Source organism: Haliotis asinina, chromosome 8, assembly GCF_037392515.1.
Source record: "Haliotis asinina isolate JCU_RB_2024 chromosome 8, JCU_Hal_asi_v2, whole genome shotgun sequence".
NCBI lineage: Eukaryota > Metazoa > Mollusca > Gastropoda > Lepetellida > Haliotidae > Haliotis > Haliotis asinina.
Window position 1 is genome coordinate 39,437,377 of NC_090287.1, and position 27,928 is coordinate 39,465,304.

The 27,928-nt window shown below is 40.5% G+C and overlaps 2 protein-coding genes across 2 annotated transcripts in view; one reads left to right on the top strand and one right to left on the bottom strand.

Annotated features, from left to right (window-relative positions):
• LOC137293395 (protein PALS1-like) overlaps nt 1-4,634 on the bottom strand; it is a 115,352-nt gene extending 110,718 nt beyond the window's left edge. Inside the window, exon 1 of the mRNA XM_067823909.1 lies at nt 4,488-4,634. The gene's annotated coding sequence lies outside the window, so the exon portion shown is untranslated. The remainder of the gene's footprint in view (nt 1-4,487) is intronic.
• A 3,551-nt stretch (nt 4,635-8,185) lies between these two features.
• On the top strand, nt 8,186-27,928 carry LOC137295269 (collagen alpha-6(VI) chain-like). The gene is made up of 22 exons (XM_067826587.1): nt 8,186-8,246; nt 10,689-10,718; nt 11,057-11,193; nt 11,858-11,961; nt 12,993-13,324; nt 14,256-14,529; nt 14,823-15,115; nt 16,133-16,141; nt 16,729-16,946; nt 17,513-17,849; nt 18,406-18,423; nt 18,837-19,134; nt 19,694-19,895; nt 20,331-20,385; nt 20,648-20,659; nt 21,265-21,641; nt 23,326-23,509; nt 23,891-23,911; nt 24,892-24,903; nt 25,742-25,980; nt 26,604-26,939; nt 27,866-27,928. Exons 1-22 carry the CDS (start codon nt 8,186-8,188, stop codon nt 27,926-27,928), a joined length of 3,612 nt encoding a protein of 1,203 aa, XP_067682688.1.

Sequence of the window (27,928 nt, forward strand, 5' to 3'; positions counted from 1 at the left end):
ACTAAATGTCACTGAATGTCAAGTCAACTCAATTCTTGCTAGCCTGTCAATATCCTGTGAATATGATTTATTTAAAAGTATCATCACTTTGAATAAATATGATAAATCTTGGATAATAATGAAGACTAAAAATATACTCGAAATAAAAAAATTGTTCCTGTTTGTAATGTACCCACATCATCTATTCAGTATAAAGTAATAGCTTGAAGGATGCATTATAGTGAGTGAGTGAGTGAGTGAGTGAGTGAGTTTAGTTTTACACCACACTCAGCAATATTCCAGCTATATGGCGGCGGTCTGTAAATAATCGAGTCTGAATCAGACAATCCAGTGACCAACAACATGAGCATCGATCTGCGCAATTGGGAACTGATGACGTGTCAACCAAGTCAGCAAGACTGACCACCCCATCCCATTAGTCAGCTCTTACAACAAGCATAGGCACCTTTTATGGTAAGCATGGGTTTGTGAAGGCCTATTCTACCCTGGGACCTTCTCGGGTAAGGATGCATTATAAGTTCGCACTCTTTGTAAAGATGGATAGATCATTTACAGTATTTGTGAGGAAGTATTTGTAAAGTATGCCAGCATTAGAGTCTGTCTTCAAATTTTCCATGCTGCAAGGGATTTTTTTTAGTCTTAATGTCCAGAGCAAGATAGTACTTCAGAACAATGTTATATTTCTGATACCCTGGGCATGTTATCAGGTGGACTCAGCCGATCTTCAGGCAAAAATCTTTTCAAGTGAAATTAATATCATTATTTTACAGTCAGTGTCTAGAACTTGGATAAATTATGTTTGAATAAGAATGTAGGAGGAAATAAATGTTTTGGTACTCATAAGTTTTCAATATTACAGAAGTGGACTCAGAAATGGAGCAGTAATGTTAGATTGTTTCAGAGTTCATTTATGTGCAATTTGTTTAAAATATACACACAAAGTTACAAGTGTACAGTTTACTGTACGTCAACCAAGATACAAGTAGGTGCACTTTGGCATCACCAAAACATGAGGACTGATCCTCAAAATTTATCTTGTACTTAAATTTGAAGTTAAACAACGAGAATTTGATAAAAACGTATGTTGTCAACAAATACATAGAAATACAACAATAAGATATTAACATTCTCAAACACAATAATTAACATTTTATGTGTGTAAAATAAAACTAACACATATAGAAAACATATCACATATATATTTTCCATCTGGTTCTATGACAGTATATCATTACCTTTCCCTGTTTCACTGACAGTGTTTTGCAGTATATAGCCTTATATGTCAGGTTTCAGGTGGATATTAGTTTTCATACTACCTGGATATAAATATTCATCCGATTTATCCCTCAGCTCATTGATGAAGGTAGAATACAAATTCTGCCATGAAATTACAGCAGAGCATATATATATATCTGTGTTGAGCATATAATGAGATCATGATAATTTGAATAACTAGGTTTATGTAAGTTGATATATGATACTGGCAGTAAAGGAATTCAACAGACTGCGTGAAAGAGTAAGCTGGTCAATGTCAAGTTAACAATATTAAACTGCCATATTGAGTATATGTCTACATGGCCTTGACATTACTCCAACTGTATCTCCTTTGTACCAAAAGGATATTTTGAAATACAAATATCATTTATGCTTATCCTGATTGGGCTACATGGGAAAACAGACCCCAGCTGAAACTTTAACTACTAGGGTACACCAGGTAATCAGGTAATTTGACTTGTGGGGCTGGTTTGAGGCCATGGGCCACATATTACTGCTGAACAAATGTCCACCCCATATGCACTTGTATTGATACTATAGGGTTGTGTTTTATTTTATTTATGAGTCAAAGCGAGTCACATGAGCCTGTTTCAAAATGCCCAGGTGCATTCAAAATTACACACTCAAAATAAGAAGTGTACATCACAATTTTTCTTTTCTAAAGAAAACTTTTCTGTATTAGACTACATGTGTTCATAATCAAGGATTAACACTGGTTCAAAACTACTGGAGGCTGACCGTTAGTTGAAAACTATAGGCAGGCTTCTTGCAGTTATTACCTGATCTGCTGACTTAAAACCTGTAGACTGGTGGAACTGTTGTAGTAAATACTACACTGTAATGAAGGTCGTACATGTAGCAGTTATTACCTGATGTGCTGACTAGTCAGTAGACTGGTGGAACTCTTGTAGTATATACTATACACTGTAAGGAAAGAGGTACATACAGCAGTTATTACCTGATTCCCTTGCAAAACTGGCTCCAATACAGAACACCAACGATAGTGAGCACTTTCTGTGTCACCTGATCAATATGCGACATGAGTGCACAGTTGGAGCAACATGATCAATATCTCATATGAAACGTATGGTAGAATATTCCATGCAAATGATATTCATATGTGTGTCAAACTGTGAACAGTACTTAATCATAGTTGAGACTTTGTGGCCACATCCAGCATCAAACATGACAATTCACACCTGGACTGCTTCTCTTACAATAACCATGGTAGTGGGGCTGCTTACTCAGCAAAATCATCTGTGGTTGATATTGGACAGGACACTAGTTTATCCGTGATATGTCATTATAGATAATGGGTCCTCTGTCCCCTGATAAACAGTCCAGTGAGAATTACTAATTTACTGGTTTGTTCCACATTAAGAATTTTAGTGGTTCAAAAAACAGGGTAGTTAAATAAATCTTTTGGGGTGTTGGTTAATGACTACATGTATCCAAATGAAGGGAGGTACTTTTTCATTTAGATTTTCCACCTGTTAATTAGGATGAATAATTTAGAAATGATAAATTAAGTATAAGATGCATTTAAATCAAGTGTCATAAACATAAAAATAACAGACGGTAGGAACATCTCAAAACTTTGGATGTACAAGCAGAGAGGTGAAGGCCATGAACAGTGTCACATGGAGAAACATGGCCCTAGACTCAAGTTGCTTTACATTAACTAAAAGTCTGATATAACTGTGAACTAGTTAGGCAAATTAGATTAATCCTAACTGGTCTAACTGAGTCTTGATTGAGTAAACTGAAAGATTTAATTGTTTCAGAGACTGATTTTTGTCTAACCATATATTAACCTGCGTGTACTATAATATATCTGATCACTTATCTTCATACAGTGTGTGCATTTTGGAAATTCTATGATTTATACTCATAATACCTGACATTGTGGCTTGTTTATGATGTATATGACCAACAGTAAATGAAGTTTCTTCATGTTCATCAATAAATTTGTATTTTGAAGCTTCAGTGACTACCACGGGGATAAGTAAGCATACAGGTCTCCAGTAACCTGGAAAACCATTGATTTGGTTGGCTGATGGTTTTCATATCAAACATGTGCGAATCAATGCTCATTCTACTGATCACTGGAATGTATGGTCTGTGTCAATTATTCAGACTACCATGATATCTGCAATATGTCTGATCTCTGAGTTGGAAAAACAAACCAATTAAGATACTATGTAAGAGCTGAATTGTTATACTGAAGAAAACAGATATTTACTCATAATATCAAACATTGGTTTGCCTGACACAGATTTAACTGTTACTAGTGTCAGAAGCTGACATGAAGTACTATGCTTACTCTGTCAAGATCTCACTTGACTTCATACAGTCACCATGTGACAGGAACATGTTATTGACTTCCAGTCATAAATTCATATAGTTTTCATAACTATCACTGTTTGCTCTATCAACATGTTATAGCATAGACCCTTCAGCAGTGGAGTAGCCCTGTGGTTAAGGCGTTTGCTCCTCACACCAAAAACCAAGGTTCAGTTGCCCACATGGATACAGTGTGTTGAGGCTCTTTCTGCTGTCCCTGCCGTGATATTGTTAAAGGTGGCATAAAACTAAATGAAACTGACTCACTATGACATAAACCCATAAAGGTCTGGGTTTGTAGAGAGGTGATCTGAGAGGTACCTGACAGGATTGGGTGGTTGGCTTGCAGACTTGGTTGAAGCAAGTCATCCTGCACAAAATGTGTATATTGATGCCCATGATGTTAGACATTTGATTGTGTAGTCCAAACTTGAGTATTTAAAAACTGCTGTCATTTGACTGAAATATTGCTGTAAGTATTATTAAACAACAAACAAAGATCACAGCACTGAATCTACCAAAACAACATAGCAACTTAGTAGGACGTGGTGCATTAGATCTGCATCGATGCATATCATTTGCAGGTGATATGAAATCATATCACACAGCAGTGTGTACTGATTGTCCACCAAACGGCTGTTGCAACACTTGCCGACCCAATGACGTCCATTGATCACCCTCACCACAACAAACACGGTAACCAATCAATGCTCAGGAAAGTAGATAAACTTCAGGGCATATACTAATGAATTTATGAACCATGTCCTGGAAAGCTTCTGATAAACACGCTGATCACCGAGGCTCTCGTCTGCTGTCCCAATATATTTCAGCGCCAGGGTCGGTGTTGTGATCGTGAAAACAATACCTACCCATCTGAAGAAGTTCCTGAAGGTTATCCAGCTCTGAAGTTGTCAGGAACGGACGTGCATCACGCCATATATAAATTGTGCTAGTTGACCATCCAAGTCGTACGGTCTCATCCATCCAGAGGACACACCCGCCATTAAGCCTTCTGTATACTACTTTCGTACTCAGTTTCTACATAAATTACTTTTTGTTTCAAGTTAATCATCGGGTAGTATTATCTATACAACATTATCGAACGCTTTTGCGTTCCACTAATACACAACATTGCTATAGTTACATTCTGCTTTCGTTTTACAATTCATGTTTTCTATTGAAAATCGATACCACATCCAATAATGCTCTTAAGACCGTTTTGATGTATTGCAGGTTTTGACAATGCTATTAAGCTATGATAATAGCATGTGCTGATGCTCGCGTTCTACTCAGACAGATCTTTACTTGAAACACTAAGGAGCTCACCAAAAATCGATCAGCAGGGTATATTAACCGATTATAGTTTAAGAAATCCTCGGTGAAATGTCCTTGGTAAAAATCCTTTTGTACTGAAAAAAATATTTAGTTATATATTTGTCAAGACTGACATCAAAGGTTTAGAAATGACGTGGGACTTAACCCAGAATATGTACTTTGCTAAGGAAGCGTAATCCCAAATACAGCATATGTTACATTGACATAAAACAATAGAAAAAACACCTATAATGACAGATAAATTTGTTTTACATTTCTCATTAGAAAATCACGAGGGGACTTGTTTCGGAAGGACCCTTATACCTTGACAAATTTAGGACTTTTTCATAGGGACTTTTTACCGAACACCTATTTAACATCGTTATTTTATGGGAAATAAGTTGAACAATCATTCAACTTATGATGAAAATACATTTCATAATCTTTTTCAAGGCGATTCTGTACAATAGGGACGCTATCAAGTGCAGTTTCAAGTCAACAGCGGGAAGCCGTGCAGTTTGTAGAAAATATAATAGGTCTCGAAGACGTCACGCTTCGAAAACGACTTTGCGGATGCACTCAGACGTCATTAAGAATATATTTTATGTACGCTTCAAAGTATTCTACACTCTGCGAGATGTGAACATCTGCGAATGGAAATTTCATACAAGGCGTCAAGAGGCATTAAGAGTATATTTTATGTACGCTTCAACATATTCTACAGTCTGGGAGATCTGATCATCTGCCAATGGAAATTTAATACAAAGCGGCAAGAGTACAGCAAGCATATCAAATCATCATCATATCAAAGATCTCGCCAATACGTGTCCCGTCTCTTGACTAGATGTGAAGTCACCAATACGTTTTTGATCCTGTTTAGTAATCTTATTATCTTGAATGCTCCGTTTCTGAGATATATGTCGTTTAAAGAAACCGCCAGATTGTAACGCCGAGAAGTACAATAGACTGCGAACAGTTACCATTCAAGGCTATAGCAGTTGAAAAAGCTTTCGATCTGGCGAAACTAGCCGAAAGCTCGAACAATAGCCAGAAGCGCCCATAAAATGTAGACCACCGCGTGAAGGACTTGTTTGCGGATGTGTGGGAGGAGCGCTGGCTGAGCGGGTTAGACGGCCGACTTGGTGTAGTGGCGATTAGGTGCCTGACTTTGAGGGTGTAGGTTCGAGTCACGGATAGGACTCAACCCAAGAATATTACTAGAATCTGTACTTTACTAAGAAAGTGTAATCCAAACACATACAAAATAAAAGTTGCAGTTAAATTTCACCGCTTTCTTAATGACATAGTGTATTCACTTTTGGAGCTCTGAACCATAACCATTTCTGCTTATTTAACACATTCCTGAACTCAGGAAATATGACCGGAGGTGTGTTATGTTATAGCCTACACTCATTCAGTAATTATATACAAGTATGTACATATTACAATAATTCATCTATACCATCAGCAGCTGTTACGCGTTTTATGGTGGCATTCGTAACTGCTCGAGTCATTCCGGTAACCCGTGAAGGTCCCGGGGTAGAATAGGCCTTCACAAACCCATGCTTGCCATAAAAGGCGACTATGCTTGTCGTAAGAGGCGACTAAAGGGATCGGGTGGTCAGGTTCGCTGACTTGGTTGACACATGTCATCGGTTCCCAATTGCGCAGATCGATGCTCATGTTGTTAGTCACTGGATTGTCTGGTCCAGATTCGATTATTTACCGACTGCCACCATATAGTGCAACGTAAAAACTCACTCACTCATTGCGGTAAGCCATATGGCTTCGTAGGTTACCAAAAGAAACAAGTAGTTATGGTGGAGCAAACGACATGATCAAACCTGGCATCCAGTATCAAAAGCTGTAAATGATAAGATACATCGATATTGCGAAACAGGTTGAATAAATCCTGAAATAGGCCTAAAATGTTTGGTTAATGGAGATTATATTGTTTGAAGTGGCTGTGATGTGAGGTGAAATGTGATTTGTCGTTGTCCTCGCATTTTTTTTCAGTCATGTACCCCAAACGAAGATAGGGATAGACAAAGTCTTTCATAATATTATTGGCAAAAGTATGGTTGAGTCGGGGTTCCTTAATTTCATTCGAGTAGTGTACATACCGTCGTTGATGCATGTGTGATCCCCAGCCTTGCAGTGATCGCCCGTTGTGATACAGAGATGCTGGGGTAGTCTTGTGGTAAAAGTGTTCGCCCGTCGCGTTGAAAATGGGATTTGATTAACCACATGGTTACAACGTGGGAAGCCCATTTCTAGTGTCAGCCGCTGTGATATTGCCGGAATATTGCTAAAAGCGGCGTAAATGTAAACTCCCTCACACGCGTTGGGATACCGTGCGTGGATATCCAGGACAAACACAACAAAACACAACATAACTACTCTTTTTAAACGCCTTTCCGTCGGGATCCGATCATGAACCTTTATCTCTTCTAGCCATCGCACTGTTTGTTAAGGAAACTGCAGTGTTATGAAACAAGAAATTTTCTATATCCTGAAGACCCGCGAAGGTCCGAGGTAGAATAGGTCTTCAGCAACCAATGCTTGTCACAAAAAAAACGACTTATCGTGAGAGGCGACTAACGGGATCGGGTGGTCAGCTCGTAACTCAGACCGCCGCCCCGGAAAATTGTTGAGTGCGGCGTAAAACTAAACTCACTCACTCACCCCTATAAACAAAGTTCCTACGCGTATTGGTCTTACGTGGGAAATAAACAAGGTTGTTTGTTTGTGTGTCGTTTAACTTACCAATATTCCAGTTATTTGGTGGCAATAAACAACGCTGCCATAGCCAACTGAACCAACTCAACGCATGCCTACACGTTTCATTACAAGCTTATTTTCAAACTGGTGGCTGATGGGTACCCTGGTTATACTGTGTCAAGTCAATTTCAAGTGTCCACCCAAGCCCATCCCCCATCCCACACCCACCCTGAACGCACCCCGCGGTGATACGGTGATGCTGCTGGAACATTGCTAAAAGCAGCGTAAAACCAAACTCCCTTCCTGACGTTTTACATTGTCAACTCTGTACTCATCCCACAGGAAAAGTAAAGGGAAAAAATCTTGTGACCGAAACATTTGAGATCATAATTTCTGTGAATGGGAGCTATTCCGGCATGGTGTATAAGATAAACTGACGACTCATAGGAATCGTGGGAATTATTTGCTTACATGCAAAGGTCACAGATAAGACCATACCTGACACCGACACAGAACAGATCAACCATACAATATGGCCATCTTTGTGTGGGCAGCAGTCGTACTTCTTCTGGGGCAGACGTCAGCACGTGACGGTAGGTGGTGTGTTGCGATTAAGTTTATTTTCCTGTACACATCAATGACGTCAAGCAACACTGAGAGATAACATATTCATATTTTCAAAACGTTGCATGATCACGTGCCCGGCAGGAAACCGAAGGTCATTTTAATGACAGAAGATTCTCGATATATCCAGGGTGTAAATTAGATCTTCACAGAACCGCTGGTCTTGATGTGTTAAGAAACGAAAGGGACATGTGCTTGTCCACTTAAATCGTCTTTCCCGTGGAGATGCTGGTTAGAATTGATTTGCATCAACCCATGCTTGTCGGATCTTCTACCACCAGACTACCTCACCGTTCCATCTTCGTTGATGGTGATAAGATTCTCGATATATCCAGGGTGTAAATTAGATCTTCACAGAACCGCTGGTCTTGATGTGTTAAGAAACGAAAGGGACATGTGCTTGTCCACTTAAATCGTCTTTCCCGTGGAGATGCTGGTTAGAATTGATTTGCATCAACCCATGCTTGTCGGATCTTCTACCACCAGACTACCTCACCGTTCCATCTTCGTTGATGGTGATAAGATTCTCGATATATCCAGGGTGTAAATTAGATCTTCACAGAACCGCTGGTCTTGATGTGTTAAGAAACGAAAGGGACATGTGCTTGTCCACTTAAATCGTCTTTCCCGTGGAGATGCTGGTTAGAATTGATTTGCATCAACCCATGCTTGTCGGATCTTCTACCACCAGACTACCTCACCGTTCCATCTTCGTTGATGGTGATAAGATTCTCGATATATCCAGGGTGTAAATTAGATCTTCACAGAACCGCTGGTCTTGATGTGTTAAGAAACGAAAGGGACATGTGCTTGTCCACTTAAATCGTCTTTCCCGTGGAGATGCTGGTTAGAATTGATTTGCATCAACCCATGCTTGTCGGATCTTCTACCACCAGACTACCTCACCGTTCCATCTTCGTTGATGGTGATAAGATTCTCGATATATCCAGGGTGTAAATTAGATCTTCACAGAACCGCTGGTCTTGATGTGTTAAGAAACGAAAGGGACATGTGCTTGTCCACTTAAATCGTCTTTCCCGTGGAGATGCTGGTTAGAATTGATTTGCATCAACCCATGCTTGTCGGATCTTCTACCACCAGACTACCTCACCGTTCCATCTTCGTTGATGGTGATCTCTACTCTCTTTGTGTAATGGTCAACATTTGTTGTTACAAATTATTTAATGAGGTATACGTAGTTTGGTTGATTCATGACCCTTGTTTTCATGGTCGTTTATAGTGTAAATGCATTCGTTGTTAATGCACAACCTTATGGAGGGAATACTGTGATGTGACCTCAAATTTTAACACAATGACATTCCTTCAGTTTGATTAAAGATAGGACAATCCTTAATTATTTCCAGTTGGTTTATAGAGAGCGACATCCTCGTTAAACGACAATGAATCCGTTAGAATTGATGTTCAGTAACTCATGCTTGTCGTGAGAGGTTTCTAACGGGATCGGGTTGTCAGGCTCGCTGACTTCGGTGACTTATGTCATCGTATCCCAGTTACGTAGATCGATGCTCATGCTGTTGATCACTGGTCTGGTCGAGACTAGATTATGTACTAAGACTTTACAAGACTATTGGTTAGTTACCATGTAACACCATCTTTTGCAGGACTCCGTGCTAGATTGGAAGCAGCTAGGGCTGTTTTAGGTGAGATATGTATCTTAGAGAGAGAGAGAGAGAGAGAGAGAGAGAGAGAGAGAGAGAGAGAGAGAGAGAGAGAGAGAGAGAGCCACCAATTTCAGTCAAAGACAAATATGTTCCCATGCAAAAAATCACACAAAATAACATTCACATGCCGGTGTGTGTAACCCCCAAAAGGCAAATCTAAGGATCATGGTGAAGATGCAGAACATGTGTACCAAGTTTAATAAAGCTCAAGTTTGGGAGATCTGCTCTGAACAAGACAACACCCTGAAAGCCACAGTCTAAGTCATGTTTCCATGGAAACCACAAAAAAATAATATCTGTGTCTAATCCCCAAAAGGCCCATCTAGGGATCAGCTTGACATGTGTACCAAGTTTGGTTACGTTATTACGAATGGTTTAGGGGATCTGCTTCGGAGAAAGTATTACGGACGCACGGACGCGTTTTCATATAATACATGGATAATAGTATTGTCGCATATTGCTATCATATATGCTAAAGGCATCTCTCTCACTCACTAGAGGCTGAAAAGAACGTGATTCCGGAACGTTACATGAACGATAACATGCCCATTTTACTTCCATAACTGAAGCCAAATAAATTGTCAGGAGTCCCAGCCATCTTAAATCTGGAACAACAGTTCCTTGCTACAGACTGATTTGTGGTCTGAGCGCAATGATGATGCTTTCAACTATTTGGCATTTGTTAAAAAATATGTATTGTTCTGTAGATGCTGACCCTTTTTGTTGCAGATTCATCAATAGGGAACAACACTCTCACAGGTAACTACATCACTGTCACCACTGAAAAAAAGGAAACACGTAATTCGAGCATCGAAACAAACGGCAACGGTTTATGTTCAGTTAATGCATGTATGTAAATGTACAATTTGGGTTATGTCCCTTTGTTTCCAATATGATAAACTAGTCGTGCACGTTTTAGCGTAAATCGCAGCTACAAAAACCCGTGTCCATGGTTACTTTGCCCAATGCCTTATCTCGGAGCAGAGCGTGCACGGCGACTTATCACGTCTATGTATACTTCCATAAATGAACAAAAAGTCCAGATTGAAGCTATTTTTCTTGTAAATAAATACCTTAACTTGTCTCTGGCATCGCAGAATGCAGAACGCGCCCGGCCGATATCGTGTTTCTCCTGGACTCCTCCAGTAGTGAAGGGCAAGACGGTTTCACAGAACAGGTCAAATTTGTCTACAACGTCACTAACGCTTTCAACATCGGGCCCGACGACGTTCAGGTGCACTGTCACATCGTACTTTCTTCTGCATACATAGAGACACAAACATGTATTGTACGGACTTGTACCATCATTTGCTCCTGTGTTTAGGTCGGGCGAAATGCTGACAGGTTTATGACAGGTTCGTCTTGCGAACATCAGAAAATTTAAAATTTAGACTATCATAAACAATTGCTCTGGACATAGTGCATCTTACAATCGATCACAGGTATATGTTATGAATATTGAGTTTGCAGCCCAAGTAAACATGGGCCCAATATTATTCATTACACTTCTTATACTAGAGAAGTGTACCAAATAATACTAAGTTTACTTAGACTGGTCGAATTTGATATTAGACCGTGTGTTGGAGCATTAATTGTTGAATGATGTTTTAATGACCCTATAGAAGGTGCAACGAATACTTTCAGAAAACGAAGGTCACAATTACTAACCCAAAAGCAATTTGACGGAATATTTTTTTGTTGGAAACAGCAACTGATATTGATTTCGTCTTGTATACTTGATCGACTAAAAATCTAAAAGCACACTCCTAACCCAAACCAACTCCACCGTTACTTCATCTGAATCGTGGTGTATGATGCTGTGATGTAAACACAATATACGTTTAATGTTTTCACTGCAGAAGCAGAATGTGTTGAATTTTACCTTCCTCTGTATCTAGGTGAGCGTGGTAGTGTTCGCTACCAACGTATTCAACCAGTTCTTCCTGGACGAATTCAGCAACAAGACAGATGTTCTGGCGGCCATCAGTAGCGTCATCTATCAGTGAGTACTCGGATCTGGTTCACTTCCTCTGTCATTTACAATATAGACAGATAAGCCAGCAGCCACCAACAACAAGTCCAGGAACAAACAAAAACACCCCAAAACCCTTAACCCCCCAAACAAATAGTAAATGAAGAAATAAACGCTAAGAGACACGACACACACGCACACACGCACGCGCGCGCGCACTCTCTCTTTCTCTCTCTCTCACACACTCTCTCATGTTCCACCTAAAACAGCCCTGCTTCCAATCTAGCGTGGATTCCTGCAAAAGACGGTGTTACATGGTAACTAAATAATAGTATTGTTAAACATTTAGTAACTTGTATTACCCAACAAGTGTTCATAACACTGGGTTTTAAAAATAATTAGTTAATATGAATTATTACTAACCAGAGCTTCAGATAAGTCTCGTATTTGCGTATTTTACTCAATAAAGATCACATTTACGCAATTAATTACAAACATGGGAGAACAAAACTCATAAGAATCACCCAATACCCAATAGCTCCATAATACCTTGCGTACTTTACTCACTTAACTAAACTGTCTTGCGTATGATGAATTGTTGTGTCGCCCAACCTCTATAACAACGTTAGCAAATGTTAAGTGATGATTATATATACATACATATACTGTTATGGCCGTAGTCACTCTCCGGATTTTACTGTAGTAGTCACATGACTTGCATGTTGAGTGTTTGAAAATGGCTTCCAACTGTTTAACAATACAAGAATTACTAAAAACGTAGTCCTATTGAGAAGCATTTGTATTTATGTATTTAATAGTGTTAATTACCCAATAAGGACAAGAAACTCTGTGTAAAAGTACTCAATTCTTTAAAATGGGGGAGTACGCAAAATGCTAGTTACTCCTACAAAAAATGCAATTACTCATACATAAACATACATGGGAGTAAATACCCAATTGCTTGAAAAAGTATCTGGAGCCCTGACTAACTTACCAATTGGTGAAGTTGTACTTTGAGGCTTTTGGTGGCATCTTCATCTTCATGTTCCAAATCCCCACAGACCCGGGACTACCCAGACAGATGATGGGCTCGCCTTTGTCCTCCACAATAGCTTCCTTCCGATACACGGGGGACGGAATGACTCGCAGAAACTCCTCATCGTCCTTACCGATGGCCAATCGACGAACACGGTGAACACAGCTTCTGTAGCAAACCAGATCCACAACACCGACATCCAGGTGATATCCATCGGCATCGGTAACGCCATCGACAAGACGGAACTGGCCACCATAGCCACTGACGATGAACACATGTACCTTGTAGCCAACTTCAGCGTCTTGTTCGATATTGTTGATGAAGTTGCAAAGAAAACGTGCACTAGTATGTATTTCTGTGTTTCTTAACGAAATTCTGCTTGGACGAGAACTATGTGAATATGTACTCAACTAGATGATTTACTTTCATTTAGACTGTACATATAGTGTTGACGTCTTGTATTTACATGCAGCATTTGACCTTTTCAGGCATTGGGATGGGTAAGTACCTTCGTTAAACCTTTTCCTGCCATGATGTTCTCCTGCAGTAATTGCTTTCAGTTAACGTTCTTGTTTCAGCCGTCCATCAGCTTTCCATGGTAGCATTTAACCAATACTGGAGGTATTCCTTTCACTGGAAGCCTGTGGTAAAATGATAGATGTGAGAACGAATTCAAGTTAATGCAATAGAGAATTATACATTCCTTGTATGACGCTGATTATCAGCGTTCGAACTGGATGTCTCAGAAAGCAAATAACAAACACTCCTGATGGGTCAGAGGACAAGAATCGGACACTGTTGTGCCGAAACTTGATGTGTCAGATTTAGTTTTGCAAAAGCTTGATCCCTATGTGTTTGCTTGTCTGGTTATGTTCGTTTATTTTGAAACTCGGATAACTCGAAGCATTTATGGGAGTCCCTTCATCTTTGACATGAGAGTGTTTGCTTGTTCTTTAAGTGCGAGAAGATAAATACATCTACACCTGTTTCTGGTTCTTCCAGCCTTCGCCCGTGACGCTGAAGACACGGGTTCGAATCCCCACATGGGTACAATGTGTGAAACACATTCTGGTATCCCTCGCCGTGATACTGCTAAAAGCGGCGTAAAACCGTACTCACTCTGATTCTTCTCCTACTTCTATGACCTCTGATACTATGTTTTCTTGTGCACCTTGTTCTCCTTTTCTTGTTCTACTGCTTGTCCATCAGCTTCTACTCCTTTTACTGCAACATGCTTCTACTTCAACATCTATATCTGAACTCACTGACATGACCAAAATGACTTCAGTGTGCAGGTCGACCCCGGCAGACATCCTGTTCCTTTTGGACACATCGAGCAGCGAGGGCACACCGAGCTTTAACATTCAACTGGACTTTGTTAAAAACTTCACTAAGGACTTCGAAATCGGCCCTGATAAAGTGCAGATTGCTGCAGCCACATTCTCGGACACCACCCAACCGGAGTTCTGGTACAACGACTATCACAACAGCACTAGCCTCTTGGCTGCTATTGGCCGCATCATGTACCGCTCAGGAAACACACATACTGAGGATGCTTTAAGGTTACTATAGAAAACTCAGTATCAGTGGGTGAAAGATATGATACAGGCTAACGCTTTTATTTGGTTTAGAAAGTTGGCTTTACTTGTAATCTACAGCGACACTCCTTAATTATTTTCTGAAGAAATAACCCAAACGCTATATGAACTGATGACATGGCACGAGACAGAGCGAGTACATTATTTTAGCTAAATAATGTCATCGTAGCCATGGATTTCTTTGTAAATGTTAAGTATATATTGTTTCCTCAGTTGATCATCCAAGGATGACCATAATCATGGTAAAATCCGTTTAGATTTGCACGCATTGAGGGTTTCAAAGCCGAGCACGGTGCCAGGAACGACTCCAGCCATATCGTCATCATCTTATCGGACGGCCAGTCCATAGAGAAGAGTCAGACAAAGAATGAAGCAGAGGCCATCCACAGCATCGGTATTCAAGTCATCGCCATCGGTATTGGCGTCAGCATCGATCAACAGGAACTGAGAGACATCGCTTCCGGTTCCGGCGACCAGAATGCCTTCTCCGTTGCCAACTTTGACGCTCTGCGCACCATCGAACTCCCCATCCAGAGGCAAACGTGTGAAGGTGAGTCAAACAGATTTAGAAAGTACTGTTTATGTCTCTTCTACACATAACCTCTAATGAACTTTGCCGGCTCAATGATGGAAAGCGTTTTACTTTAGAGCCAGTGTTCTTTTAACAAACAAATTGTCAATACTAGCCTACACCTTAAACTTTCATAAGTCTCTAAGGTCAAAATTAATGGTTGAAATGATAATTTCTAAAAAAAAATAAGTAAAAGTTTGGGGTGATGTCAGCTTCTCTAGACTTTCATCTTCGAAGGATAGAGTCAGTATGCACCCATGGGCTCAGTCTTCAGTAAAGACTTGGAGCAGTCTACATTTACGTATCCTTAAGTACTTCCTTACATAGAGGTTACTCCACCTGAATGCGTACCAAAGAAAGTTATATCTTCTGTGGTGATCCCATAGCAACACACACAATACTTGACTTGTAAGGCACAACCGAAACGTTTTTCAAAATATTTCATTTACTTTCAAATACTTCCAAATCTTGCTTCCAATTCGATAAGAGAAAAAAGCCATGATTTGGAAACACTGACACTGGACATGTTGATAAATTGTTACTTGGAATAAATGATAGAATATGTTGCTTGTTTTCTGTTCTTGTACATTCTCCATGAAAGTCCACCCGAATCTGTATGCTTTCATGAAAGAACCGATTGCCTTGAAGTTCTATGTTGACAAAAGAAATAGCAGGTAGTCGTTTAATCGGGCAAGAAAGGCATTTCTCGTGCGAAAACGACAGGGATTTATTTATATATTTGTTTGTTTGTTTGTTTGTTTACCAAATCGTCAGTTATATGTCGTATTCGAAGTTAAACGCCCTCAAGCCGCTGTGCTTTGAGTGTAAAACCCGAGAGAAGGAAATTCGTTGGAAATACGTACGATTGAAACGCACAGTTATAGCGATTTTTATAACCTGATTTTTATGTTTTGTAGGGTAACCTGATGCTATTTGTGGGAAAGGTATTACAATAAATAACCCATTTCATTTTAATTTTTGTTTGTTTTTTTTCAGTTGAGGAAGGTACAGTATGACAGTATGTACTTACCAAGTAATATTTAAACAATGTTTAGCGGGTGGACATCAGATTTCACGCGATGAACTCATGTGAAGAATCGAACGCGGATCTTTAGCGTAAGTAGCAAAATGCATTACTAAGCAGGGTCACGATAATTGCCTTGGACGTTTTAAGAAATGTGAATTTTGTGACGTTATTAGGAAAATACGATCCTGATCCTGATCTTTACATATTTAGTTGAGGTGGTAACGTTATATGGTTTGGATCGGCGTCGACCGGGTTTCTTTGTAGTACCCTATCCGGAAAATCCAGCATACGATAACATCCTTGTTTTCCATCCTCTCGGGATTCACCAGGATAGCAGTATATTTGGGTCTTTTACCACTTTTATCTTGTAAAACGACTCACCTTATGTAGAGTAGTGTTATCCCCGACAGACTACCAGTCCATGTGTCTCCATCGATCTGCTCCCTGGCAACCTTGGTATAGTCCAGATTCGATCACAGGATGGTCACTCTCACATAGCGGGAATATTGCTCAGTCTCTCTCTCACACACACGCATACACGTAATTATCTCCCTTTCTTTTCAAGTGTGCGGTACCCGTCCGTCAGATATTGTTTTTCTGCTGGACTCGTTGAACAATGAGGGTGAAGACAATTTCAAGAAACAGCTACAGTTTGTCAACAACTTCGCAAGCAAACTCATCATCGGTCCCGACAACGTCCAGATCAGCGTCGTCAGCTTCTCAACGTCGTGGCAGACGGATTTCCCACTCAACACGTTCAGCAAGAAACAGGATCTGTTGAGTGTTAGTACTTTAGGGCTTTTCGTAAACCCCTTTCATGGTCCTCATATCCCGTGATTAGAGGTGATCTTCACTAACTCATGCTTGTCGCGACAGGCGACCAAAGGATCGGGTGGTCAGGCTCGCTGACTTTGTTGACACAGTCATCGCATCCCGTTTATGTAGATCGATGTTCATGCTGTTGATCACTGGATTGTCTTGTCCAGACTCCATTGTATACAGACTGCCGCCATGTGGCTGGAATATGGCTAAATGTGTCGTTAAAAAACAACCAACAAATCATGGCTCTCACTTTGGAAAGACATTAAAGAGAAACAAGCGAAATATTTTCCCATAGTCATCGTTCATCATGCAGACCCTGAAACAAATATACCCAGTGCAAGTCTAGAACATGTTGCAAGTCTAGATTATCCGTTTCAGACTTCGCCTGAAACATAGAAAGTCTCTGAGCTCCTTTTCATCATGTATGTTTAGTAACCGTTTAATTCTGATAATATGTTCATTTTACAGACTATATGTTAGTCTAAGAGTCTCTGTTCTGACTGATTTTCTAATTCATCTGTCCCCAGGCAATAACTCAACTACCCTACGTACCTGGCAATACTCCCGCAGACGACGGACTTCTCTACGTCAGCCAGAACAGCTTCGAGAGTGGTAACGGCGCACGAACCAAAGCTAACCAGATAGTCGTTGTCGTTACGGACAGGGTTTCGTCCAATCCCAGCAAGACGGCCGCCCAGGCTGTCGATCTGCATGGCAAAGGTATCAAGGTAATCTCTGTTGGCGTCGGTCCGATGATCGACAACGATGACCTGAACAATATTGCCAGTGGTAACGCCTTCGTCTTCAAAGCTGTCGACGTCGACGCTCTGTTAAAGATGGAAAGAGATATTCGGTATACAACATGTAAGTTACAACACTCTCATGGTCGTGTGGCCAAGTTTACGAAATGCCTAAAAGGCCAACTAATTACTTCTAGTATTTGCGCGGAAAATCTATTTGTTTTCTCTCGCTACTTCCATTATAATGTTATAATGTTTGCTTGTTTGACCCACTTAACCGGACGTCCCGCTATCCGGACGATTTTCGAGTGAAACCAAAACGTCCGGATAAACGGGGTTCGACTGTAATTCGTTATTTTGCGTTTATTCTAAACACGAGTCGTAATTATGATTTCAGTTTACTTTATCGTTATGTCAACTTATTTAACAAATTGTAATTTCGATTTTTTTTCATCGCATCAGTTATATTCTCTTTATTAATTTATTTCTCGAAATTGTGTGTTTGCTTTTAACGTCCATTTTCAAAACTCAGAAATTTACGACATGGCTACCAAAGTGCCACAAATTAGCTTTCGAAAACAAAGCAGACCCAATAGAATTGAATATTCAGTTCATGAAAGTAAGTACACCATTTATGCATTGAATTACGACTCACATTCTGCGCTTGTACATTTCTACAGGCAAGACTCAAGTAATGAGTAAGTACATCCTGAATTTGTTCTTCGCTTCTATATAATCTCTTCTATAGTTAAATACACAGAGCTAATTGGGATTACGTAAGGTGTAAACCACATGAACGTTTATACCTTTTCTTCTTGGGGAAGTGAAAAAATGGAATTTGCAACATTTAGGGCAGTATATTGTTAAGCGATTAACTTCATAATTTCTGGGTGGGTTGGATTTCGGTTGGAAACAGATCAGTTTCAGCCATACGTTCTTGTTTTGATCTGTGATCGTTGTTTTTTGTGTTTTGTCTGTCAGCATTCCTGCATCATTTATTGTTTGACTGTTTGAGCAATGGGTAAGGTAAGACTCTTGCAGTGTTACTTAAATACAGTTGTGCCATGGTTTACGTTCAGTAATATGACATAAACCCTGTTTATTTCTTCAGCATGCTCCACAGAACCAACAGAAATAGTCTTCCTCCTTGATTCCTCCTCAAGTGAAGGCTCTGTTAACTTCAAGAAACAGCTAAACTTTGTCAGCAACTTCATCGACGGTTTTGACATCAGCCCTAATGCCGTTCAGGTGGCACTTGTAACTTTCTCCACCGTGGCTACCAACCGTTTCTTTCTGAATGATTACATGAGCAAGGCTGCTCTGAAGAGCGCCATCTCCAGAATCCCTTACAATGCCGGCAATACTCACACAGGGAACGGGTTGGAGTTTGTCAGGCAGAGCTCTCTCAGGTATGTCAGACAGGTCTCTCTCAGGTATGTTAGACACTCTCTCTAAGGTATGTCTAACGAAAGTCTATTTCAGGTAAGTCATTGTTGTCAGACGGTTCTCTCTCACATATGTCATTGTTAACAGGCAGGTCAGGCTTCCTACTGTCCAGCTGCCGTTTTTGTCAAACGTCAGAACGTCAACTAGTCGGGATAATTAACGACGAGCATAAGATATATTTTACTGATAATATGAGAGAAATAAGTAATACTAAATTCATTATATGTGTCGAAAGCTTTGAACGTTGGTGTATATCACCCTGACGTCGGTCCCAAGGTGAACAAGACCATCCAGTTCGCAAAGTCCCCTACGAAAACGTCAACTTCAGAGATCTACAAAGACCGAACCCACTAGGAGAAAAGGCAAAAAACCGGCGACTATATGAATCGATTACTGAAAATCAGTGAAGACATACAGTGCTCGCGAAAAGGGTAACCTTAGCTTTTTCTAGCACCCGCCGCTCGTATACTTCGCAAAGAAAGGTACATATCCTATGCTGAGGAACGGTGTTTTCCCTTCCAGCCCAGAACACGGTGCACGGCCAGGTTCCAAGAAGGTCGTGATCGTGATGACTGACGGCCAGTCCCAACAGAAACAACTAACAGCCAATCAGGGCATCCTCCTCCGCAAGGAAGGGGTCATGGTCATCTCTATTGGTATTGGTGCAGCGATTGACGAGTCGGAGCTCGCAGTCATTGCTTCTGACGACAAACACATGGTCAAGGTAGGTTCGATATCCCTCCGTCAGCTGGTACGCTATTTCTGTCGAACCGTTTTTTTTTCATTGGAAGCAGAAAAACTTACATTAGTAAGTCCGTGAACGCGACTTTACGCCGCTTTTAACAATAAGGGACCAATATCAAGGCGAAAGTCAAGAACTGGATCTCATGTTTGTTCCATGTGTAGAATCTGACCAGGATCATCGATATGACCCGAGAACGCTTTTAAGAAATACCAGCCTATTACCCATGTCTGTTTCCGCTGTGATATACGAAAATGGGTTTGTTCAAGCAAGATCTGTCAGTTCATAAATGAGAATAGATATTTAGTTTAATACTTGGCGTTGGGTTCTTAAAATGCACAGCGTGATCCCTAATGATAAATGATGTACACGTTTGAGCTGTAAAAGACAAGACTCTAAAGTATTTCGTCTGTGCAGGTTTCTAACTTCGACAACCTCAACGCCATTGAACAACAAATCCAGGATATTGTTTGTAAGTTTAAGACGACTGACTCTTGAAAAACCCTTGTGCAGCTGCATGTTAATTAAACTTTTTGTCTGTTAATTTATACTTTGCATGAGGAATTCGGTCTCCTTACATTCATGTGATAACTAAAGGGATACAGTTTTGACAGTTTCCACTGTATTTACTTATTCTGTGATCCCGTGAGACAACACATGATTTTATCTATTAGCATACATGTGTAAATGCAGACTGTGGAGTGTTTACCGCTATGTGTTTGGTCACATTTCAGGTAGTGATCTAGGTAAGTTGTCGCATTGCGTTACTTTTGTGATACAATACATCGTTAGGTAATAACATTTACAATTTCACAAGCATTTCCCCAGTTATAAGTAACATCAATCAACGCAAATCAATTTCTGTTTCTGCGTTGCGACAATAATATGTACCGTTTGTGTAAGTAAATTCTTCACTTGATGAAATAAAATACACGGGGAACGTTTGGTACAAGATGACATAAGGTATTGCATCGGACATATGTTTTCACGTATCCGTTCTCAATATATTTTCATATGTTTACCATATATACTCATGGAAACAAGTAAGGGAACACGTGAAAGTTCAAGTGTTCCTTTTACTTTCAAGCTTCACCCACGGTGCAATACATACCTTGTGAAGAAATATGGAAAAGCGTAAAGGAGATTTTGTACTTTCATGTGTTCCCTTATCTGTTCCCATGAGTATCATGAGTATATTTACCATAAAACAATTAAACACCTGTACAAACAAAGACGTACCTGTATAAAGGTATTTACATATCCACATGTACTGCTCATGCTCAAGCTGAATATTAAGCCTGAAAGATACTAATCACCTCTCAGCCGTTCTACTTGTGTGTCATCATTTCAGTTTGCGCGTCCACTCCCGCCGACATCATGTTCGTTCTCGACTCCTCTGCCAGTATTGGTCCTGTCAACTTCAACACCATGCTCAACTTCATCACCAACTTTGTCCGTACGTTTGACATAGGCACGAGCGCAGTACAGTTCGGTGTGGTCACTTTCGCTAACGACGTTAATCCCCAGTTTGACCTTGGACGCTTCAAGACCATAGCTGAAGTCATCAACGGCATCAACGACATCCACTACCACTACGGCGGCACGTACACCGAGAAGGCTCTAGAGTACCTGAGAACTACCAGCTTCACGCCAGGTCAAGGGTCAAGGTCAGAGGCAGCTAAGATCGCCATTGTTCTGACTGACGGGCAGTCAAACTCAGTCGAGAAGGTAATGTTGAAGTTTTAGTCAAGACACTGATTACACAACAGTCTAGTTTCCTGTTGACTGGGATCCGTCCTGTTGTGCAAATTAGTGCAATAACCAGTACAGAATCTTATGACTAATTCTTTTAAGTTGATACATAAATTTTAATCAGTATGTTTTGATACATCTAGGCGCCCCTTCTAATCCTTGCAAACACGTCGTACAGCGTGCTCTGTCGTACAGCTAACTGTGACAAACGGGAACCCAGAAATCGTGGAAATCTCAAAACGAGGCTCCGCCGCTAGAAAAAATGACGGTCTGGTACGGAATTGATTATATCAGTCACACTGTGACAGAACCGCACTGAATAAGCGTAAAAAATACACTTAACAGGTGTACCCAGTGAGCCAGATGCACTGTGAATCATTTTACGACCTCATCAAAAAGGGACAGTCTGTGACGTCTTAGTTAAGGTCATGCTGCCTACGCCTCACCATAAAACATTGAAATACCGTGTTATTGAACTTTGAAATTAAAATTAATTTGCAAATACCATTTTCTGATGAAACAAGGGCTTAGAATTCAGTGTAACCAGAGCTGTTTGTAATGTCTGTTTTCACTTTTACAAATTCGGATCGGTTGAAAAGTAGGTCACTGTATAGGTTAATGAAGCACATATTTCTGTATGGATTTTTCTACAGTATTCTTGTTCTCGAACTGACATCAGTCTCGGTCTACAGCAGAAATGGGTTCCACACATTCTACCAAGGCGGGGAATCGAGGTTGGATACCGTAGTTTGAGCGAATTCCGTATGTGAGAGGATGTGACTCTAGGAGCGCGTATTTATGATACACAGTTATTTCCCTTTATTCTGCTTCTAATCATACTTCATGATATTTTGCCAAGCTTTTACACAAAGGTAAACCTGGGCACATTCTGTGAGTTATCTCCCCTGTCCAAATGCAATTTGGGTATGCTGTTTTAATTGGAGATACTTCTGATACCCTATGGCAACATATTTTCTAATTTTTGAATAGTCTAGTGTGAATTTACTTTATATTCTTTTGATGAAAAAATCTAGTTGTTATAAAAATATTCTTTTTTATTGATGAATCAATATTTGGTTTAAATTCCTGGTTTTACAGAAGTTAATTAGTAAGTCAAATCCTACATACTGCCTTGACAATTGATTTTCCTGTTTTATTTCGTATCATTACTGAACTACCGTCATAAAGACACATTCTGAATAATAAAAGTAAACAATTTAGGTTGGTTTAAGAGAACCTTTATTAACATAGTACTTTTCACAGACAGTGGCACAGGGGACGCCACGTGTCAAACAATTGTCTCATTTATCAATTACTTGACATTTGATATTTTCAATCCCACCTTAACCACTAGACTACCTCTCTCTCTCTCTCTCTCTCTCTCTCTCTCACACACACACACACACACACACACACACACACACACACACACAGACAGACACTCATACACACCATCCAACCCCCCAACCCCTTTCCCATTTCTATGAGGAACGCCGTGCTGGTCAGAGTATACTCTCGATTGAATTTGATGAAATATGTCAATGAACCAGTATATCATTTCGTCTGATTACACATATGCATGGAATACAAAATCACTCATTACCATAACTGCTTTAATAGTGGTATTATTAAAGCAATTCCATGTGTGTTTTCTCCATAGACTAAGGCGGAAGCCCAAGCTCTGCACGCTGCTGGCATCGAGGTAATTTCCATCGGCATCGGTAGCTCCGTAAACGTCCAAGAGCTGACCAGCATCGCCACCAACGTCTCCTACGTGTTCAGCGTGGCCACCTTCGACTCCCTCTTCACCATACAGTCGGAACTGCTACAAGCAACGTGTAGAGGTATGCTTTGTGATGTATCTTAGATGTCTTACAATAGAAGTCAGACAAATAGGACAGGTAAGAAAGGACTATTTTGAAGAATGAAACATGTTATACTTGGGATGACAAAGAAAAATACTTCCATTCAGGGTTCGAGGCCATACTTTCAGAGAGACCGAGTAGGTTAATGGCATTCGTGTGCATTCGATTTTTTGCTGCACTCAAATGGAACTACTTTAATGGGAAATGCATAATTAATATTCAATAGCTGGTAGCATAGTGGAATAATGAGTCCCACTGCAACTAGGGCAGTATTGTTGACAATATGGCGACAAACATGAACGCAATGTTGATGATTAAACAGCGAGCACGTGTCTGAGTAAAGCCAAATTTCCATTGCAGTGCAGGTGACTAAACCTCCAGGTGAGATTTACTATTGTCTCAAAAATTCAGTCTAACAAAAGTAAACATACAGTGAAACTTATTGTTCTCAGCCCTGAATTAAAGTAAATATGTTTGAGGGATCTCAACAGAAAAAGACCGACCATTTGACTATTGTGTGTACGTCTCTGTGTGTAAATGTGTTTGTGTATGTGTGTGCCTGTGTGTTAGTTCGAGTCTCTCTGTGTGTATATGTGCCCATATATGTAGGTGCCTGTCACCCCAATAGCATGTGTGTGTTAGTGTGTGAATGTGCCCATCTGTATGTGTATGTGCATTTCTGTGTGTACATTGTATATGTGCCCATGTATGCATTTTTTGTGTTAGTGTGTGCGATACTGTGTGTATATGTGCCCATGTATATGCGTATCTGTATGTGTATATGTGTATATGCGTGCGTTAGTGTGTGCGTCTCTGTGCGTATGTGCACCTATGTATGTGTGTGTACCTGCGAGTGTCTTGAGGTAGGATGGGTTGGGGTTGGATATTTGGATGTGGAGAGGATGTATGTAGCCAAGGAAAACAAGGAACAGGGCGCCTGTTCAGTTTCCCTCTAATTGTCTCTACTCTCAGATATATACATTTTCTGAGAAATAAGCACTTTACGCGCGGTGCTGTGTTACATGTCCATTTTTCTTTATATGCGTGCCTATTGTACATCTATCTTTCCTTCCAGGTAAAAGTCCGATGGTGTGATATTGAACTTGTCTTTAAATTACATGTTAAAATAAACAAAACACATAGCCATAGTATCATAACTGTGAGCACACACAAATGACATTACGTGGAAAACATGCATACTGAGATTTGATAATAATAAACAAACACGATGACCAGTAAATCATGTCAGATGGAAAGTACACATTGTTAGTTACATTCAGAGGTCTTTCATTAGTCTTGTATTCATGTCCGCCTTCAAAAGCATGTCCGCATATCTTCATTTCATCTTGTTACTCTTTCAGCCACGGTGAAACGTAAGTACTTGCAGTATCCTCCTTCCCCCCTTTCTGTGTTTAAATACGCATCGCGGGGTGCCATAAAACGATCAGTAAGTACTTAAATAGCATTTGTATCGTGACGAAAAACCCTATCGTGTATCGTATTGTCGTCCGAAAACACGAAACATCGGTGGATCGATTCACCCCTAATATCCAGTACAAGTATTTCACGGAGATAGTTCAAGGAATTTCATGAATTAATTTTCAAAGTGTTTTAAAACATGTAGCTTCATGCAGTAAGAGCCATGGTATTGAGTTTGAGTTGAACTAAATAGATTCAACACCATATCGTTGCTCGAAGGTTTCATTGACTCGAAAACCCAGGTGGGTGCTATGTTTGAAGCTCATGTCTGGGTGTCCCCGGCGCTGACATTGCTGGAACATTCCTAAGGGTGGCGTAAAACCACACTCACTCACTACACGCGGGATTATAACGTTACTTTCTGATACACGAGCGGTTGTTTAGCTTTCACATATATGTCACGGTCGGATCCTGCCTTTTGAAAAAGGAGGGGTTGCACTTTTATCATTTCTGTGGGGGGTGGGGTGGGGTGTGTGTGGATGGGTGGGTTGTTTGAGAATCAGAACATGACCTTGGAAAGGGGGGTTGCAAGCCCCACAATCCTCCCCTTGGATCCGCCACTGTATATGACACAACGTTTGATAGGGAAGTGGGCTTCATGTACAGCGGAAGGGGAAGACTATTGTTAGAAGTGAAGTAGTGTATTTGGTCGACGGTTTAAGCGTTAAGGCGTTAAGCTATGCTCAGTCACTCAACGGTTCGATATCCCGTTTATTTGACCATTGCTTACAGCTGGGCCCTGTGTGGCTTCCGACACAGCTGACGTCATCTTCCTCCTCGACTCCTCCAACAGCGAGGGTCCAGCCAGCTTCCAGCAGGAGCTGGACTTCGTCGTCAAATTCGTTGACGACTTCCCCATCGGTCCCAACGACTTCCAATTTGGTATCATCACATATGCATCTAACGCGCGGATGCAGATTAGCCTGAACGACAACCCGACTGAAAGTGATCTGCGGTTAGCTATACTTCAGGTAAAGTATTAACCTGCACTGGAAGGGAGGTAAAATAAGATCATGTCTGCGAGCGTGTCTGCTTGTAATAAGATGACCAACTGCGATAACATGCCACAAAGGCACAACCCACCCACCCCGAGAGACGGAATCAGAAATTGTCTTGATGCTCTACCTCGTGCGAAAGAGTCAATGTAACTAACCTTGTGGCAAATTTGAGTCGAGGATGAATTTTCGGTTGATTCCAATTTGGGCGAGCTGATTGAAAATTTTGTTGTTGCATACATGGATTTTGTGACTGTATAAGGGTAGTGGAGTTGACTGGTTGGTTCTTGTCGCAGAAGATCCGGGTCAATTCCCCACTTGGTTACAATGAGTAGCCAATGTCTGGTTGTTCGTTATATCCGTCAGTTCTTTATAAGCGGGTTCGTCATAAACGTAGTTACTGTAAAGCGAGGAGTGGTGGAGGTAGCCTAGTGGTTAAAGCGTTCACACGACAGACCGGAGTCCGGGTTCGATTCCCTTCTATGTAACTCATCTCTGGTGTTCCCCCGTATTGACATTGATTGAATATTGCCAAAAGAGGCGTAAAACCCAACTCACTCACTACTGTGAACCTAAGACACTGTCCACTCACCCATTAGGTTGTCTACGATGGCGGCCTTACGTACACTAACCAAGGCCTTGAACTCGCCCGGACTGTCGGCTTCTCTGACGTCAGCGGTGCCAGGAATGGGACCAGAAAATTTGTTATAGTCGTTACTGATGGCGCCTCTACTGCTCCTGCAGCCACTGTGACGGAAGCAGACTTGCTGAAGGCCGATGGTGTGACCATCATCACTGTCGGCGTTGGCATACAAGTGCCTGTTTCGTTGTTGCGAGCGTTGGCCAGTGACAGCAAGGGTGGAGTATTTCTTGTCAACTCCTTTGAAGACCTTCATACTCGTGGACATGAAGTCGAACTAAAACTCTGCTCTGGGGTAGGCCAGCTCCTAACGTATCCTTATACTAATGATTAATCACAAGCCTTTCTTGGTTAACGGGCCTTGTCAAAATATTCAAATGAAAATGGCCAAATCTTAATTCTTGATTTAACTTTGTTGAGTTCAGTATAACGAAAATAACTGTTCGGTTAAAACCTAATTTAAAAGATACTTATTATGGAAACTGGGAATTTTCCGGGAAAGTACTTTCATCACTTTGGTATTTGTTGGAAGTACCAACTCGATATATATTTAAATTATTTAGTATTCTGGTGTGAAAATCGAAAAATGTCCAACACATTTTCTTTATTTCGACACGTAGATTTGTTTTTAATTCATAGACATATGACGGGAACAGCCACAAATATGATATTTGTAAAATCATGATGTGTGTCGAGAACAGATGACGTGATGAACTTGCTTAGATCACTGGTCGTGAGTTCTTGCTCTGTCAAGCGTTAGGTCCCATTCGTATGTCTTTAATAAAGTTCATGTTTAAGCGTATATCGAGTATATACGTTTGTATGTACACCCAGACTATCAGCTGTCTATATTTAAAAGCAACAAAAAACCCCAACAAAAACCAAAAAAACAAACAAACAAAAAACAAAAACAAACAAAAGCAAAACAAAACAAAACAAAAAGAAACCCAAACAGAAAACCCCAAAACCGTACACACACAAAAAAAACCCCCCAAAACAATTTACGCTCTAAAGGAATTTCGACCTGGTATCTTGATTTAAAGATGCAATATGATAAATATTCGGTCTATCCATTTTTTATACATGCCTTGTGGCTATTTTCGGGTTGATGCGAATGTTTGTTTTAAAGATGCCACGTGATTGTGATCAGCATTTTCTGCCTGATAGCCAAGTTTAAGATGCTTTATAATAATTGTTCATCTGGTGTTTTCAATGTTGCAGCTGAGGACGACGTCTCCATCTGTCGTCACCTCCAATGTACCAACAGTAACAGATAATGTTTGA

What these genes read in the sequence shown, in the direction of transcription:
- LOC137295269 (XM_067826587.1), top strand. Translation starts at nt 8,186, where the DNA reads ATGGCCATCTTTGTGTGGGCAGCAGTCGTACTTCTTCTGGGGCAGACG. An exon ending in ATCAGTAGCGTCATCTATCA is followed by an intron (nt 11,962 to 12,992) that starts GTGAGTACTCGG and finishes AAATCCCCACAG; the next exon opens with ACCCGGGACTACCCAGACAG. An exon ending in AACTAAAACTCTGCTCTGGG is followed by an intron (nt 26,940 to 27,865) that starts GTAGGCCAGCTC and finishes TCAATGTTGCAG; the next exon opens with CTGAGGACGACGTCTCCATC.